This window comes from Protopterus annectens, chromosome 3.part0 (assembly GCF_019279795.1).
Source record: "Protopterus annectens isolate FY-2018-M chromosome 3.part0, PAN1.0, whole genome shotgun sequence".
Classification (NCBI taxonomy): domain Eukaryota; kingdom Metazoa; phylum Chordata; order Ceratodontiformes; family Protopteridae; genus Protopterus; species Protopterus annectens.
In genome coordinates, this window is record NC_056731.1 from 1,511,530,585 (window position 1) to 1,511,546,216 (window position 15,632).

Sequence of the window (15,632 nt, forward strand, 5' to 3'; positions counted from 1 at the left end):
GGGGTCGCCACAGCAGAACTCCAGTCCGCTAATGATTGGCAGTAGATTTTTACGTGCGGAGTTGCAGGCCCTGACGCACAACCTTCAATGAAGGTATGCCCATTCACGAATGTCTCCACACAGAAGATGCTGTAGCTGAGAATCGAACAGGACATCTTACTGTGAGGCAACAATGCTACCGCAGCACCACCACCGCAGTCTCTCTCTCTCTCTCTATATATATATATATATATATATACATATATATATGGGTCTACTTCTTTTGACCTAACTCCCATTTGCCTGACACCCATTTGCCTGAGACCAAATGACTGAAATTTCATTTGCCTGACACTTTATTTGCCCAACACTTCATTTGACTGACAAGTAGTATTAGCAAGAAAATGGAATATGCCCCCTTCCCCACTGTAGTGTGACCCTGGAGTTAGAATATATAGTTAGGGGGGTGTGAGGGGCACAGACCCCCACAACGGGGGGTGTGGGGGCAAAGCCCACCACTTACTTTTCTTTTACTAAGGAATATTACATCAAAAGTTAACAATATCATATGAAATAAAGTGGGGGGCTTTGCCCCCCACATCCCCCCTAACTATACATTCTAACTCCAGGGTCACACTACAGTGGGGAAAGGGGCATATTCCATTTTCTTGCTAATAATACTTGTCGGGCAAATGAAGTGTCAGGCAAATGAAAGTTAGGTCAAAAGAAGTAGACCCATATATATATATATATATATATATATATATATATATATATATATATATATATATACACACACAGCCTTCTTACATATCAGAAAGTGAAGATACCAAAGTAAATTTCTGTGCCTTAGAGTTAGTAACCTTCATTTCCAATTCAGCAGTCTGTCCTTGGTCTTGTTTAGGCCCCAGAATGCACTGTAAATTATTGGGGTGTTTGTAACCTATTGCTGGTAATGTGGCCACTTTTAATTATCTTTATCTGTTACTAGGCTTCAGGTGATGGAGCCAGACAGAACAATATAGTGAGGAATAAGAACAAAAAAAGTGGAAGGAAGGAGATGTAACTTAAAAAGCCTTCATGGATACAGAATGAGGTATGTTGGTGTGCAGAAGACAGTTATATTTTAAATGAAACAGTTTATTGACGTGTATAAATAATGAGCACTGCAGAAAGGTTTATAGCCAAAGTAAATTTTATTACCATTTAGAACTATACATGTATAGCCTAAATGAAATTTTGTGCATCATAGGATCATATGATCACAGGAAGTTTCTAGGCCACTGACTGTGAGGCCCTTATAAGCCTAGCAAAGAGTTTAGCCCATGTATAGACAAATCAGCACCCAATGCCCCTGTCCAGCAGGGGCACAGGTGGAATCCAGGGATGTATTTTTTATTTCCCATCCAGTTATGGTCTCGCTGCTGAAGTGACTGCTGGGCCAATTTTTTTTTTAATTTTGGTGCTTGTGCATATAGAATGCAAACAACTGGAGGGGTTACTAGGGACGTATAGAAAGTCAGTCTGCAAATTACATTGGGTTACATCACTTCTGCTTGTATTATTCTATTTGTGATTATACAGCCTGAGTGAGATAAAGGTTATCACTAGGTGACTACTGACAGGATGGAGCTACCATATTTATGGTGCATTTATCCTGGCTTTGTCAGTCATGTGTGGAATTTAGGTGGGCGGAAGGGCTCAGTAATATCTAAGTGTTATATTGTTTGACTGACGCACGTCTTCTCCTTACTGATGATAATGAGTCTGTGTTACATAACTGCACAAGGTAATATAATGAATGCTTACTCAACAGGTTATGTGCAGCAATTATCACCCGTCTCTCAGCATGCATACCTTTGCAGCAACGAAAGGAAGGTCATTATCACATTAGCAATACCTGCAGTTACAATATAGCAGTGAGTCATTATCACTTTTCTGGGAGAAGTCTCAGCTGCTGTCATTGTTATTCACATAAGTACAAGTCGTTATCGCTTTGATGAATGCACAAGCCAGGTTGTGTTTTTTCTCTGCTTGGAGTCATTGCAAGCAACCCCCCCCCCCTCATTCTTCATCAACTGCCTACCTTTTTAAACCCCTGATTTTTTTGATTTTTTTCTGGCTGTATCTACACATTTTATATATATATATATATATATATATATATATATATATATATATATATATATATATGTATGTATACTATTCCAATAGATCTGTCAAACATCAGTAGTAATCTGCATTTTCTTTCCTGTGCAGGTTCGTCCACCTTCTGACACTGACATGGCTTCACAACCAGGAGAATGACAAGTGACAGTGTGGGCATGTGGCCATTCCTATATTCACTGGGCTGCCAGCCATGCCTCTGAAACTGAAAACCAGTACAACTTGAGCTTCCCAACATCCACTGTGAAGGTATACTGGATTGCAAGAAGAGGTATGCGTTGGAGCGGAGTACTGCTGTTGTTGGAAGAGAAGTGTTCCACCTACCCTGAGCCAGACATTCTTGTGCTGCACATTGGAGGGAATGATGTCATCAGTCAAGCACTTGGAAGGCTACGGTTTCAAATCACAGCAATTTTTGAATACCTGAAGTCATGGTGGCCAAGTTGTCATTTTCTGTGGTCTGATATAATTCCTCGACAGATATGGAAAACAGCAAACAGTGGGCAGCTCACAAGGCCAGACGTTTACAGAATGAGTTTATGCATGGCTTGATGCACAGGGTTGATGGATCAACAATCTGCCACGAAAGCATCGCTGCTGAAGATGTTCACCTGTTCAGAAGGGATGGTGTTCACCTAACTGAGAAGAGCACTGCGTTGTTCTTGATCGACCTCCACAATTGAGTGAGGAGAGCTATGCAGGATTGCTAACATTCAGCTTGTAAGAATGGGAAACACCCATGACCAAGTAGGACCAGTATAGTTAGTAAAACTCTATTATGAAATGTGTTGTGTAAAATATATTTTTCTGAGTTTGGCAAATAACTGTGGTAAGGAGCTGGTGAAGATGCTGAGAAAGAACAACTGTTTCAGGAGACTGCTAACACGTACAATCTAATATGTCAGTGACCAGCCTGCAATACTTCTTTTTTTATTCTGCTTTTATCAGGCATGTGTAGAGTTTAGATGACAGGAAGGGCTTACTACTACAGAACTTGATCCCTTGGGTCCATTGCTAAATGGGCACATGTAAAGAGAAAAGGCATAGGTAAGGCAGACTGCTAACACTGAAGGAGGTCATGAGACTGCAGTGGTATCAGCTGTCTGACTAGGTAGCCAGCACAACTATCGGACAGATGAAATGGCCTTTCCTGCCACTGAAGTCAAATGCCTGTCCTGGGTTCATTAGTAGAGTGGCGGTCTTTACCTTACTTTTTCTCTTTACATGTACCCATTCAGCACTATGTTGGCTACACCAAGAATGTGTATATTTACAATCATATGTGTCTACATGATAAAACAACTGATTCTGAATGCTGTACACATGTACATATATCAGTTTTATTAGGACTCAGGTTATGGAAATTATGTTTTTTTTCATATTTTTTAAATAGCTATGCAAGGGAGCATGTCAGTGTGCCAAGTAGTGCCTCATTTTGAAGAGAGTATTGTTAGTTCCAACATGGTAAAAGAATTGTGCCTGTAAGTTGTACTCATGTGCAGATATCAAAGTTTGTTTCGGACTTAGTTTATGGAAATTATGATTTTTTTCATATTTTGGTAAATAACTTTGGAAGGGAGTATCTGAATGTTTTAAGTAATACCTCATTTTGAAGACAGTATTGATAATTCTAACATGGTAAAAGAATGGTGCCTGTATGTTGTACTCATGTGCAGATATCAAAGTTTATTTTGGAGTTGGGTTATGGAAATTAATTTTTTTTTCATATTTTAGTAAATAACCTTGCAAGGGAGCATATCAGTGTGCCAAGTAATACCTCATTTTGAAGACAGTGTTACTTCTTACAACATGGTAAAAGAACTGTGTCTGTGCACTGTACACATGTACAGATATCACAGTTTTAGTCTTGTACGATTATGAAAATTATACATTTCCAATACTTTTCATTATCATGCCCATATCTTTGCAATAGAGCATAGTGATCACACAAATGATGCATCATTTTGAAGCTGACATTCAGCCTCACAACTTCTACACTGATATGTAGGCTCTCTGTTACAGGTGATGAGATATTATGCTTTGTTTATTTATCAATTATGAGAAATATTATATTAAATCATATTTATGTGAATATCTCCATAAAGGAGCATCACACAGTAATGGTTAAGGTTTCATTTTAAAGCTGACATTCATACTAACAAATTATATGGGTCTACATGGTACATTGACCAAGAATATTGTGCTTTGCTTTTCCAGAAAGGTAAAAATATGCATAATATCAACATTCCTTATCAAATATTTAATAATGACTTTGATATGCACTGTCAACATTTACACTGTTGGAAAGGTCAGTGTCTGCTGAACAACTTTCGCGTTTACATTTTTAGTCTAGCTCTTATAGTTAAAGAGTTATGAACATTTGTTTTCTGTATGGTATTAGAAATGGATTTTCTGAAAATGAGCTCAGGCTGCACTGTTGTTCCTATGGTGGAATTAAGCAGGCAGCTTTTTCTGTGCTGCTCCGGAGTGAATGAGTTAAAGATGTAATTTAAATAACATTACTACTAGTTGTTTGGATTGTCACTATGTAGTATTTATTATGTTAACAAAAATTAAAACAAACTGAGTAAAAAAAAAATAATAATTTAAATACAGCTATTTCCTTATGGCCCATGATGTTGGACAGAATTATAAATTTAATTTGCTAATATATAATTTATGGAGTATAGGATAAAATACAGGCACATGGAGGAGTTACACAGCAGGAAAGTATACAGCTATTTTGCCCAAGTGAAGTTATATGGGTAAACCTTGTAGTAATATTAAATACTGCAGTCATCTGAAGCACGCACACACACACACACACAAAGTCAGGTACAGTAAACCTTTTTTTCTCTTATTGTGACAGCTGCAGATAACACTGAGTATAACTGTGTGAGCTACCAAATATGATTTGTCATCAATAAGGAAAGAAAAAAACACAAATAAAATAAAAATAAAAAATATTTTGACTAATTATTTAACCACAGTTTGCAACCTGTCAGGCTGCATACTTACCAGTATTGTAAGGGGTCAGTAAATTCAGCTTCATTGAGCATTATGAGATTTCATTACCAGAAAGTCATATACTGAATTTAGTCACGATAAAGAAAATGCAGCATTACGAACCTGAATTTTTTGATGCTAAAAAACCTGTGCATGAAGCAGTACTTGTCACTACTTACTGCTAAAGTAATTAATTGCAGATATATATTTAGTTATCGACAGTTTAACATTCCTGAACAAAAATGTTATTGCTGCAATTTTTATCTCACTGAAATACAGGCATTTGCTAGTTAATACTTACAAGACATTTATGTGCCTTCATGTGTCTCTCAATATTTCTCTTTTTATTAGTTTCCTTTCTTTTCCTTTTTTGCTTTGTTTAATGCAGTTCTACTAGCACCTGGAGCACCTTGACTGTCTGCTGCCACTCCACATATGGAAGAGATCATAGCCACCCCCTGCCCTCATGGGGACTACTTCACAGGGTGGGGCTCCACCCCTGAAGGCACACTAAGGCATGGCTGACTGGAGACCCAACATCCCAAGCTTCAGAATCTGGTGGAGGCTGTTGTAGAATGTTCAGTGCAGAGGTAGAAGGACCCATATCAAAGTTTCCTCTAGTGGCTGCAAAACTCCCTGTCCCATCAGCTACAAGACCAGAGACACAGGAGACCTAAATTTCCTCATCATCTGGGTCATCTTGCCTAGGGCCATAAAGGCAGGAGAATATTTATGGCTCCTTAAACTGGGATGATACTAAGAGTGAAGCCCTCATCACCATCCCCTTTGTGCCTGTCCACCATCTGTTTGTATTGCCTCCTCATCCAGTCATCAGTCCAACATATTCTTCCTATTTTGTCTGCTCTCTCCCCTTTTTTGACTGTCCTATCCACCCCCATTCCAACATTATAAAAGCCACAAAAGGCAAATTCAAGTCTTTAAAATGTTTTGATAAACAGTAATCCAGCACCATTGAGCCACAACTACCTCAATCTAACCTGCAATAGGAGAGAGAGATACATCTCTCAGAGGTTGCCACACCTCTGGAATAGGCTTCCAATCCATATCAAGTAGAGCACCTCCATGAACCTGTTTAAGTGCAACCTGGATGACTGGATGGGAAATTGTAAATTTCTGCCGGGGACTGCCCAGGCTTCTCTCCTAGACATGGGTAGTCCTTGCTAGAAAAATTTTGGGCATAGATGATATCTCTCATCTAGTAATGTCCTATGAAAAAAATGTTGCGGAAAGTTCAGCAGAAACATGCATCTCCATGCTCGCTGCCTGCTGCTGGGAACAGATGATATTTTTCATGAATTTACAAACATCTGAAGCAGGTTCACAATAAAAAGACATTTTGCACATAACTAACTACTTTCATATCAGTTTATTCAGATTCAGATGTGCACGATTATACTAGGATTTTCCTTGCAAGGTTAAGAACTTCTAAACCAGTTGTGTTTGTTTGCACTTTGCACATTTCAATACAGCTGCAATGGCATTATTTGTAGATTCCCTTTATGCATTTGTGAAGTATGGGACTATGAATATCACATTTAATATAATCTTACCTTTTAGTAATAGAATTTAAAGATCCACTACTGCTTGTCTAAGTGCCCCTAAGAACTTTGTTCACACAATAAAAATATTTGTTTCCACCTGGGCTGTACTTCTGGTATGTAGACATGCGGACACATTCTGTGAACTAGCTTTCACTGAGTTATGGTGTATGCTAGGAAACTACAAGGTGATAAAAACCATAGGAGTCCCACTGTCAAAATAAAATAAACTTCATAAAATAATAAGTTATGAATTCACAGTGCTAAAGAAAAGACACTGCAATGATTATTTTTATGATGTTGGATCTACTAAGTTTACTAAGGCTCAACAGCAGGTGGTCCACTGGGATACCATTGGTGAGGCAAAAATACTCATGTCCTGATTTATATAGAGAAGTTTAACTGAGCACATTGCTTCACGTTAGGGAGTAGTATAAAAGTCTAACAAATAAAACATATTTCACAAAAAATTTGTAACTGTTAAGGAAATTTGCATGGCATGTTATGTTACTAAAACAATATCCAGTAGATTTGGTAGATGTAATTTCACTGTGGCAATATTTGTGTTCAAGTGTAAACACCAAGGAAGAAAATGTCTATTTTCATTTAATTTACAAAAAACAGGAATTTTATAAATAACTTTTCATTTAAGTAAGTGAATGTCATTAAAGGTATCACAAGGTCAAGTACAAGCTGTAATGCTCACAGTTAACTCTGAAGTAGGATGGTTCTGCTGAAACACATGACTGTGCTTTATAAAGACCTAAGTCAGACTTATGTGAACTCTTACACTGCTGCCCACCAAGACAGGGTTTCACTTTTTGAGCTATTTTCATTGTGTCTTATTTACAGATCATTATCAGCTGAAATATATACAAATCCTATACATTACTTCTGTAAATGTGATTAAAATATTTCTGTACATGATGTATGTCAATTAGAATGCAATCTTCAGCATTAAGGTGAAAGACTGAGTTAATGTTATGCTGCCTTTTAAGTGGAACACAGATCTAACCACTAACATAAAACAATAATTTATTAACATTCTTGATTACAAACATTACTGCATTTACTATTGGATATATATAAAACACACTAATCAATATATCATTCCCTCATTCAAAAAATTCAACACATAAAACTATATTTTATTATCTACATGACTTAGCCTTTGGGCTTCAGTTTTGCCTAGATTGCTAAATAGCTTTGTTTTACCTTCTTGCATCAAATATCAATATGTTTGGCTACATAAATCAAATAAAATAAATCACTGATTTAAAAAAATAACTCAAGTTTATGAATAAAATAATTAACCTAAGGTTTTTTTTTTTTTTTTTTTATTTTGCAAGTCCTCATTTCACAAACTGTGGAATTCTAAAGACAGCGAGAGACAGAGAGCTACCAAATTTCAACAAGCAAGAGTGATAACTAAACTACTTCTCATAGGATTAAAGCAGAATATTTTCTGTCACGTATAAACATATTTGATCCTTAATGTATGTTCCTAAGGTATGCTGCAGTCCTGCTTCTATACTCTCAGCTGTGTGCTACACCTTCACTATCAGGCTACAGTCACAACTCACTAAAGGTAGTAACATTTTTTCAGTGTTCACAGTAATCTGAAACCTGGAAGAGCTGGCTTCTGTCATTGTCTTCTCTTTAACACAGACACATATCTCCTCCTATTGTTAGCAATTCCACGTATGTAGTTGAGAAGTTGATCCTTCCACACTTACTGTTATACTGCTTTACTGATTTGGACTTTGCATACATCCTAGATTTCATGGTGATGCTAATGATATTTATTTACTCAAGGGAATGCATGAACTAGACATGAAATTAAAATAACGCAAGATATTACACCAAATATTTTTAAAAGGCACTGCGTAAGCAAATAACAATATTACTACAGAGTTTCTAGGAAATGACATTGTGACAAATATTTACAACAAAGAAAAGATACTTTTGCACCAACAACCATGCTCCTTATAAATCACACACAAATTCACCATCTCTGTTTCAATGAATACATAGATTCCTGATGGGAAGACAGTTAAAAAAAATTGCAAAATACTTGATCACAATACTATAAAAGATGACTTATATTTTTGGACTAGTCATAAAATAGATTAAGAACCCGTTTGAGATTAGTACATGAAGTCTTTTTCCCCCAAAAGTGCTTATAGTCAGTCATCTTTTTGTCGTCTCTGAAATCTCTCCAACAGTGCCCGAAGAATGTTTCCTGGTTTCTTTTGGTGATTGTTTATTAGGGCCTGAACAGCATGTTTTGTCTGGGAAAAAAAATCAGACTGAGTGTCACAAAATTAAAACTGCATTTATTTCTTCTTAGAAAAATAAGAAAGATTATTATCGGCAACTATATATAGTAAAATTTATGTTTGACAAAAAAAGATTCTATGCTTCAAAAAAAATTGAGATTATTCCTTTTAGCTAGTAGGAATAAATTTAATAAAACAAAATAGATAAAAACAGACAATCGTATGGTTAAACAAAAACAGAGGACACAGCATTTATATTAATAATCTATGCACAAACTGTTACTAGTACATTATAAAACATGCATGTGTCTTGTTAAAATAAAATATCACACAGTTGGCTAAGTAGTATTAAATCTGTTCTTTTCACTGTATTCTGCAAAACTTAGGTTCATCTCAGGTAAAATGAAAGCATATATCAATGACCATGGCTGGATTGATTCCATACAATGTTAGCATGGCGTCTTGTCCCTTTATAAAAAATGTGGTCTGAATCTTAAAAATTGTTGCCATCATATCTGTGAGGTGCTTTAAAGGAATGTGTTACATTATTGTTGATACTTAAAAAAATTAAAAATGTTATGAAACTGCATTTTATCAATCAATTTCCATAGTCTTAATATTACAGCTTCTATCACATTGCCTTTAGAATTTAAAAAATACTCTGTTCATGTCACCACGTCATAAAAATGCAGCCAATATTTCTCCATCAGGAAATGGGAAGTGATCTCAGTGGTAGAAAATGTCCTAGACCATAAAAAAGAAAATAACTTGCTTGAATCTGAAAAAGTACAGCTGTCATACTAATTGAACGCGTCAGAAGAAAGGCTGAGTTTCAGGTTTAGTGTCAAATATTGAAAAGTAAGAAGGCTACATTAAGCAAAAAATAAAAATAAAATACCATTTTTGTCTAAACTACATTTTATGACAGTAACTCTCAGATAAAAGAAGTGCCAGTTTTGTGTCTTGCTCCAAAGATGACTTTACACAGTAAACAAAAAATTTCATTTTGTTTAAATCCCAAAAAAAATGTCATGTGCCTCATTCAAAAGATCTAAAGATATGGATATAAAGACTATTTCAGATCAAAATGCTGAAAACTGGCAATACAGTGAGGCTGTACTCACCAAATTATATGCATCCTCATAACTTTGGTGGCTTGCAATATGTTTAACATGCTCTTTTTGTGACATACCTTCCTGAACTAATCACTATATTCAGATTATAAGTGGACTATCAGCACAGAGCTTTGAATGTACCCTAGTCAAATCAGGTTCAATGAGCCTGCTCACTATAAGATCCAGCAAGGCGAAGGCAGGAGTGAGCAGCTAAAGATCAACAGTCTTGTGCATTCTATGCCTAGGGGCTACAATAAAGCCTCCCTGTGACTTATTCGAAGACAGGGTAGACTCAATAGCAGTCAGGCAAAAGGACAGTATGTTGGTTTTAGCACACAGTGCACAGCACTGTAAGTGAACCAGGTGTGTGGAAGCATGTATTCTGCACAATCACTGCAATCTCAGCTTCAGCATGTAGAAGGGGAGAAAATCGAGTGTGTGACCTCTGCTCTACTAGCTTTAACACCCATTTTGTTTAGTCATCTCACTCTCACCTCCACCACCAACCTGCTAAGCCAATACAAAATGAACTTCCACTTGAAAGAGACAGCAAGAGAAGGGGGTGAGGAGAAAGATAGAAGAGAGAAGGAGAAACCCCAGGGTGTTATAGCATGCAAAAGCTGCTAGAATAGGGGAATAAAACTGCTGACTGGTCATAGTAGGCAGATTGCTGTTTAGCTGTAGCTTGGAAAAAAATGATGAAACAAAAATTCCAACTCCCAACTAAAAAGTGTTTTTCTGTACAACTGTGAAATCAACTTTCATGATATGACTGTGCAACATCTATATAATAGTTTGTAAGGTCAAAATCCAAGATAGCACATTTAGACTCTGCAGAAAATATTATCGCCCTCAGCTAAATAAACATTAATACCTGTCAGAACAGAGAAATAGCTCAAGACCCAAAACATTAGACAGATGCTCTCTCAACTTCTAAAATGTCAAACAGACCCTAATACTGCTACATTATGGATGGCTTTATTGCAGTCTTGAAATGTCACAGAAAAATGTAACTTCGGAAAGTTTTATTGAAAGCAAAATATTCTAGTCTGTATAACGCAGTCTGTATAATTAAATCAGCTGTTATGTACAATTGTTGAAGTCCACTACTTTTAACACTTTTACATCAAGTGCCACTTTACCCCAGTGCCCAACAATGCCACTGTATCTCGTGTCAACACAACTCATTTTTTTAAACATCTTTATGAAACATGACTTGTTTAAAAAAAAAAGTGACAAAATACATGTAGAATAACAGAAATGAAAACAAATTAGAATGACATATTTCCTTTTATTTTCCTGCAGTATAGATTTTCCAATCAGTAAAAACTAAATGCAAATTCCAGCCAAGCTAGAACTTCCACAGAATGACCTCTCAAACCTCTTGTATCAGAGGCACATGGGATATATGCAAATGACCCTTATGAACATCAGGCGTTCCCAGAAATTCCATTAATTTATATGTAATTTGTTCCTTTCCTTTTTTAAAGATCCCAGTTCCAAGCTCATTTTATTTCATTTACAATATTAAGTACTTCAGTTACAGTTGGTTTAGATTTTGATTTGTATTTTTCTAGTAATTGTGTTTTTGCAGCCAGCAGCAATAAAATTAGTAAGGCCTTAACAATGGCTGAGCAATTTGGATCAAATATCCCAGCTCCAAATCACCTAATAAGTTACCATTACTTGCTCCCCATAAAGTGTTTTGCATGGATTTTTTTAAAAATGCCAACTGTTTTTGTCCCCAAAAATATGTTCCTAATTACTACTCTCTTTCCCATCACACCTCCAGCATTTGTTATCTGCCTGAGAAAACATTTTCTAAGTCTGCTTGGGATGTATATATACCTATGCAAACATTTTCAAGCAAAAATCCTAAGCTTTATGGGCTTCCTTACATTCTTGACAGCGGCACAGATGTCTACCAACTGCTCAGTTTGTATACTGGCTTTCCATTCTCTCTTTTCAATGTTTTCTAACTTTCTCTGATTATTCCTACAGTTATGCAGTATTTTATACACCATAGTAATCATACTTTAACACTTTTACTACATTATGAATTAAGTTATAGGTTCATAGGTGTGTACTAGGCTAATGGCCCTGAAGCCTATATAAGCCTAGCCCAAGAAGATTCCCTGGCATCATGCCACCCAAAGTTAGTTCCCAGTTGTCAAGCAAGGCCACTGAAGTGATCCCTGGGGTGAACTTCCTATTGCCCATCTACTCGCATTCCTACACTCTTATAGGTAAAAACAAACCACATTAACATTTTTGCATTTATGTACATTATACATAATATATATTTTCTTTCTTTATAACTATCATCAGTCCAACATGATCTAAACTGCTCAAATTCTGTTTTCCCTTAAAACCTCACTCCTCCTGAACATTCTAGCTACACAACAGCAGAATAAAGAATTGAGAAGAATGTGATTAAAGAAGATCAGAAAAGGACTGCAGGAGAAAGAAAGACATCCCCTGCAATTAACAAGTATTTTTTGTAGTTTCTTTTACTCTCAATTGCCTAGCAAGCATGCGTACTCCTGTGACAGACAGGTCCATCTGGTCCCTCCTGGGGTAACAACCGATCACAAAAGGCCTTCATATATCCAGTCATCAGTGTTTTTCATACATGGCCCTAATCCCCCTCTTCCAGTGGTTAACACATGTGCCTGCATATGTAACAGCCTGTTATGACTTAATTTGTTGGAGTGCATATTCTCGGAAAGTCCTCATAAAGGCTATCATTTGAATATGGCTTAACAGAACCAAGTGTGTGCCCTTGGCCCATACATTACACACTGTACATCTCTTCACCATTAGGTGCCAGCATTACAGTCGACAGGACTTGTTTTCTTCTACTTTATTGGACAACCACCTCACCTCGATTCTTCAGCTCATGAGCTATTACTAAGTAACTCATAGTTGGTATTTCAGCCCTCTACATCTGTAGCCAGGTAACAGGAAGTGTTTTCTATTTAAATGGGCTCACTTGGGATTGTTTATGAACAGTACTAAAGTCTGTACATGTTAGTAAATGACCACAAGAGACTCACTTTTAGTTAATTGATCATTAAGTAGAGGCTGTGCATGTGAATCAGATTTCTCATATAATCATTTATGAGGTTGCCAATACTCTGAGAAAGGCAAATTAAACTTTTTTCCATGCAGGCAGGAAGACCCAAGAATCTGTACTGCAACACTGACTACAAAGAACATCATTACTATAGGAAGAAATTATTTCTCTCAATCACAATCAGAGGTACACCAGTTCAAAAAGTGGTTATTATAAGGAGAAGGAGCAATAAATGTGGAAAAGCAAATGGCCACTACTGTCACAACTATGGATTTGGATTGTCACGGCAGTTTGTGTGCATGTGTCTGTGTGACTATATGTACGCAAATAATAAAGCTACATAAATTACTAGGCCAGAATGTCTTTCACCTTATGAAGGTCAAATATCTGAGATAGGGGCGTATTGTGTGTACAGGAACTGACTAGTAATGTCACTGGATCACAATTAAATCACCATCTATGTGGACTGTGAGGGGCACTGCATGTGTGTGAACTAAGCTGAAATACATTACTCTGGAAAGAATTTATGTCCTTGTTCACAGTCAAAATCTGGAGGTGTACACAGTCAAAGTGGGTAATTTATGAGAAGCATCAGTCTGCAAAAATCTACTGCAAGTTAACTACAGCTAAATAATCAGTGAGTTAGCTTGTCAGAGGTAGTTTGTGTAAGAAACATGATGACATATATTAGTTTTGAATGAATTCACTGGCAGACATTAGAGATTACCCAAACAGAAGCTATTAATTCTTGGAGGTGATGGAGGTAGACTGTGTTAAAGTGCCTAACCACTGTTGTCACTTGATTATTGATGCAGCTTTTCACAGGCAGATAGTGTATATGTGTGTTTGCATGTGTGACAGAGAGGCAGAGACAGACAAAAAACATGTGAAACATGTTGCAATAGACTACATTAGTCAGAATTTCTTTCATGTGATCACAGCCAAATGTCAGACAATGCTCAAAAAGAAAATGGTTATTTTTAAGGTGGCATGGAATGTGGTGGGTTAGAATGTTCATAAAAGTAACTGTCCTCTACTATCACTGGATTACAGTGAAGAAATCATTGCTATGTACTGCCAAGGGCTGTGTGTGTGAGTGTGTGTGTGAGTGCATGCATAACAAAATGTACGTATTTACCACCTTCAGTAAGTAATAGGCCTGATGTTATAAGCATTAGGATGACTTTGCAGATAAAGCATTCTGAGGCTGCCTGGAACCCTCTCTCTTCCCGATCATGCATTAACCATTTCTCATATTCCAATTTTTCAGATATAGTGCATAGCACTGAGGTTGGTGAAGAATAAAAAAATGCACAGTAAGGAAAAGGCAGAACACCAAAAAACAACACTGAATTTGGAGGTTGGAAGGTGTACATGTAACCAAATATGAACCTTCATATAGACAGTACAGTTGTGTGACAAAATTCACCATAAAATTTTATGTTCAGCTAAGATCACTGTTACAATATAAATCTTAGAATCATGGAAATTAACCACAGGTGCCCATCTGGCAGACCAATCCAACTATTAGAACCTTGAGGATGTCTCTGCACAGGCCAACACAACCTCACAGTGTGAGAACACATGCTTGTGGCCTAGATAAGAGATGCAGTCAGTTCTTACCATCTTCTGTTCTTTTAGCAAGTGACACAAAATAATATGCCTAGTGAAGGGAACAGCCTTCTCTAATTTAGAGTTTCTAGTTTAGATAATGTCAGACCAAGGGTCATAATTAGAATATCTTCCTTCGTCTGGTATAGAGAATACAAGCTGTAGTTTCCATTCTTCTTTACAGTGTGAGGGTACTGTTGACCAGAAATCCAACAGAGAGAGTACTCTCTGGTTTTCTAGCTTCCCCTTAATTCCATATCAGCCCTTACTTACCCAGTTATCTTTTGCAGGGCTATGCCTCCTGTGAAGGAAAGTGGGTGACAGCTAGTCCTGCAAAAATGCTCCTATTCAAACATTTACTTTTATAGCAAGTTGTCTTACACATATGTCCTACATTCCTCATAATGATCTCTATTGTAGTATAAATCCTGACAAACAGTAAGTATCTAAAAGCAGTACCCCATCCAGGCACTGAGGTGATTTCTGTTAAGCCCTTCTATAGAGCAGGCCCTTATGATTACTGTTCATGGTCCTGCTCAGCTCCTGAAATGAACACCCAGCGTGTAGTGCTTGGAAATGTGCTGAAGGACAAGGTAGCTGCATCTCAAATGTACTGAACTGAGTAATATTTGAAGGAGAGTGATGTAGAAGCTGCCTTGATGGAGTGTGTCTTTATCCTGTAAGGTTCCTTCATGTCTTTCATAACAACGGGTGATTCAGTTAGCCAGCCATTTACACAGCATTTACTTACCTGAGACAAAGGACATGAATAGGTGATCCAGAATGAATTTCACATCTCCCCATTCCTGTCTTTTGCAGCATCCTTTGTAGAAGAGGAGTA

At 37.0% G+C, this 15,632-nt stretch overlaps 1 protein-coding gene across 2 annotated transcripts in view; it reads right to left on the reverse strand.

Annotated features, from left to right (window-relative positions):
- Positions 1–6,523: 6,523 nt before the first annotated feature.
- TMEM68 (transmembrane protein 68) overlaps positions 6,524–15,632 on the reverse strand; it is a 704,547-nt gene continuing 695,438 nt past the window's right edge. For both annotated transcript variants that reach the window (XM_044065539.1, XM_044065541.1), the window contains exon 7: positions 6,524–9,001. In XM_044065539.1, the coding sequence (XP_043921474.1) occupies positions 8,897–9,001 (105 nt within the window). In that variant the 3' untranslated portion in view covers positions 6,524–8,896. The remainder of the gene's footprint in view (positions 9,002–15,632) is intronic.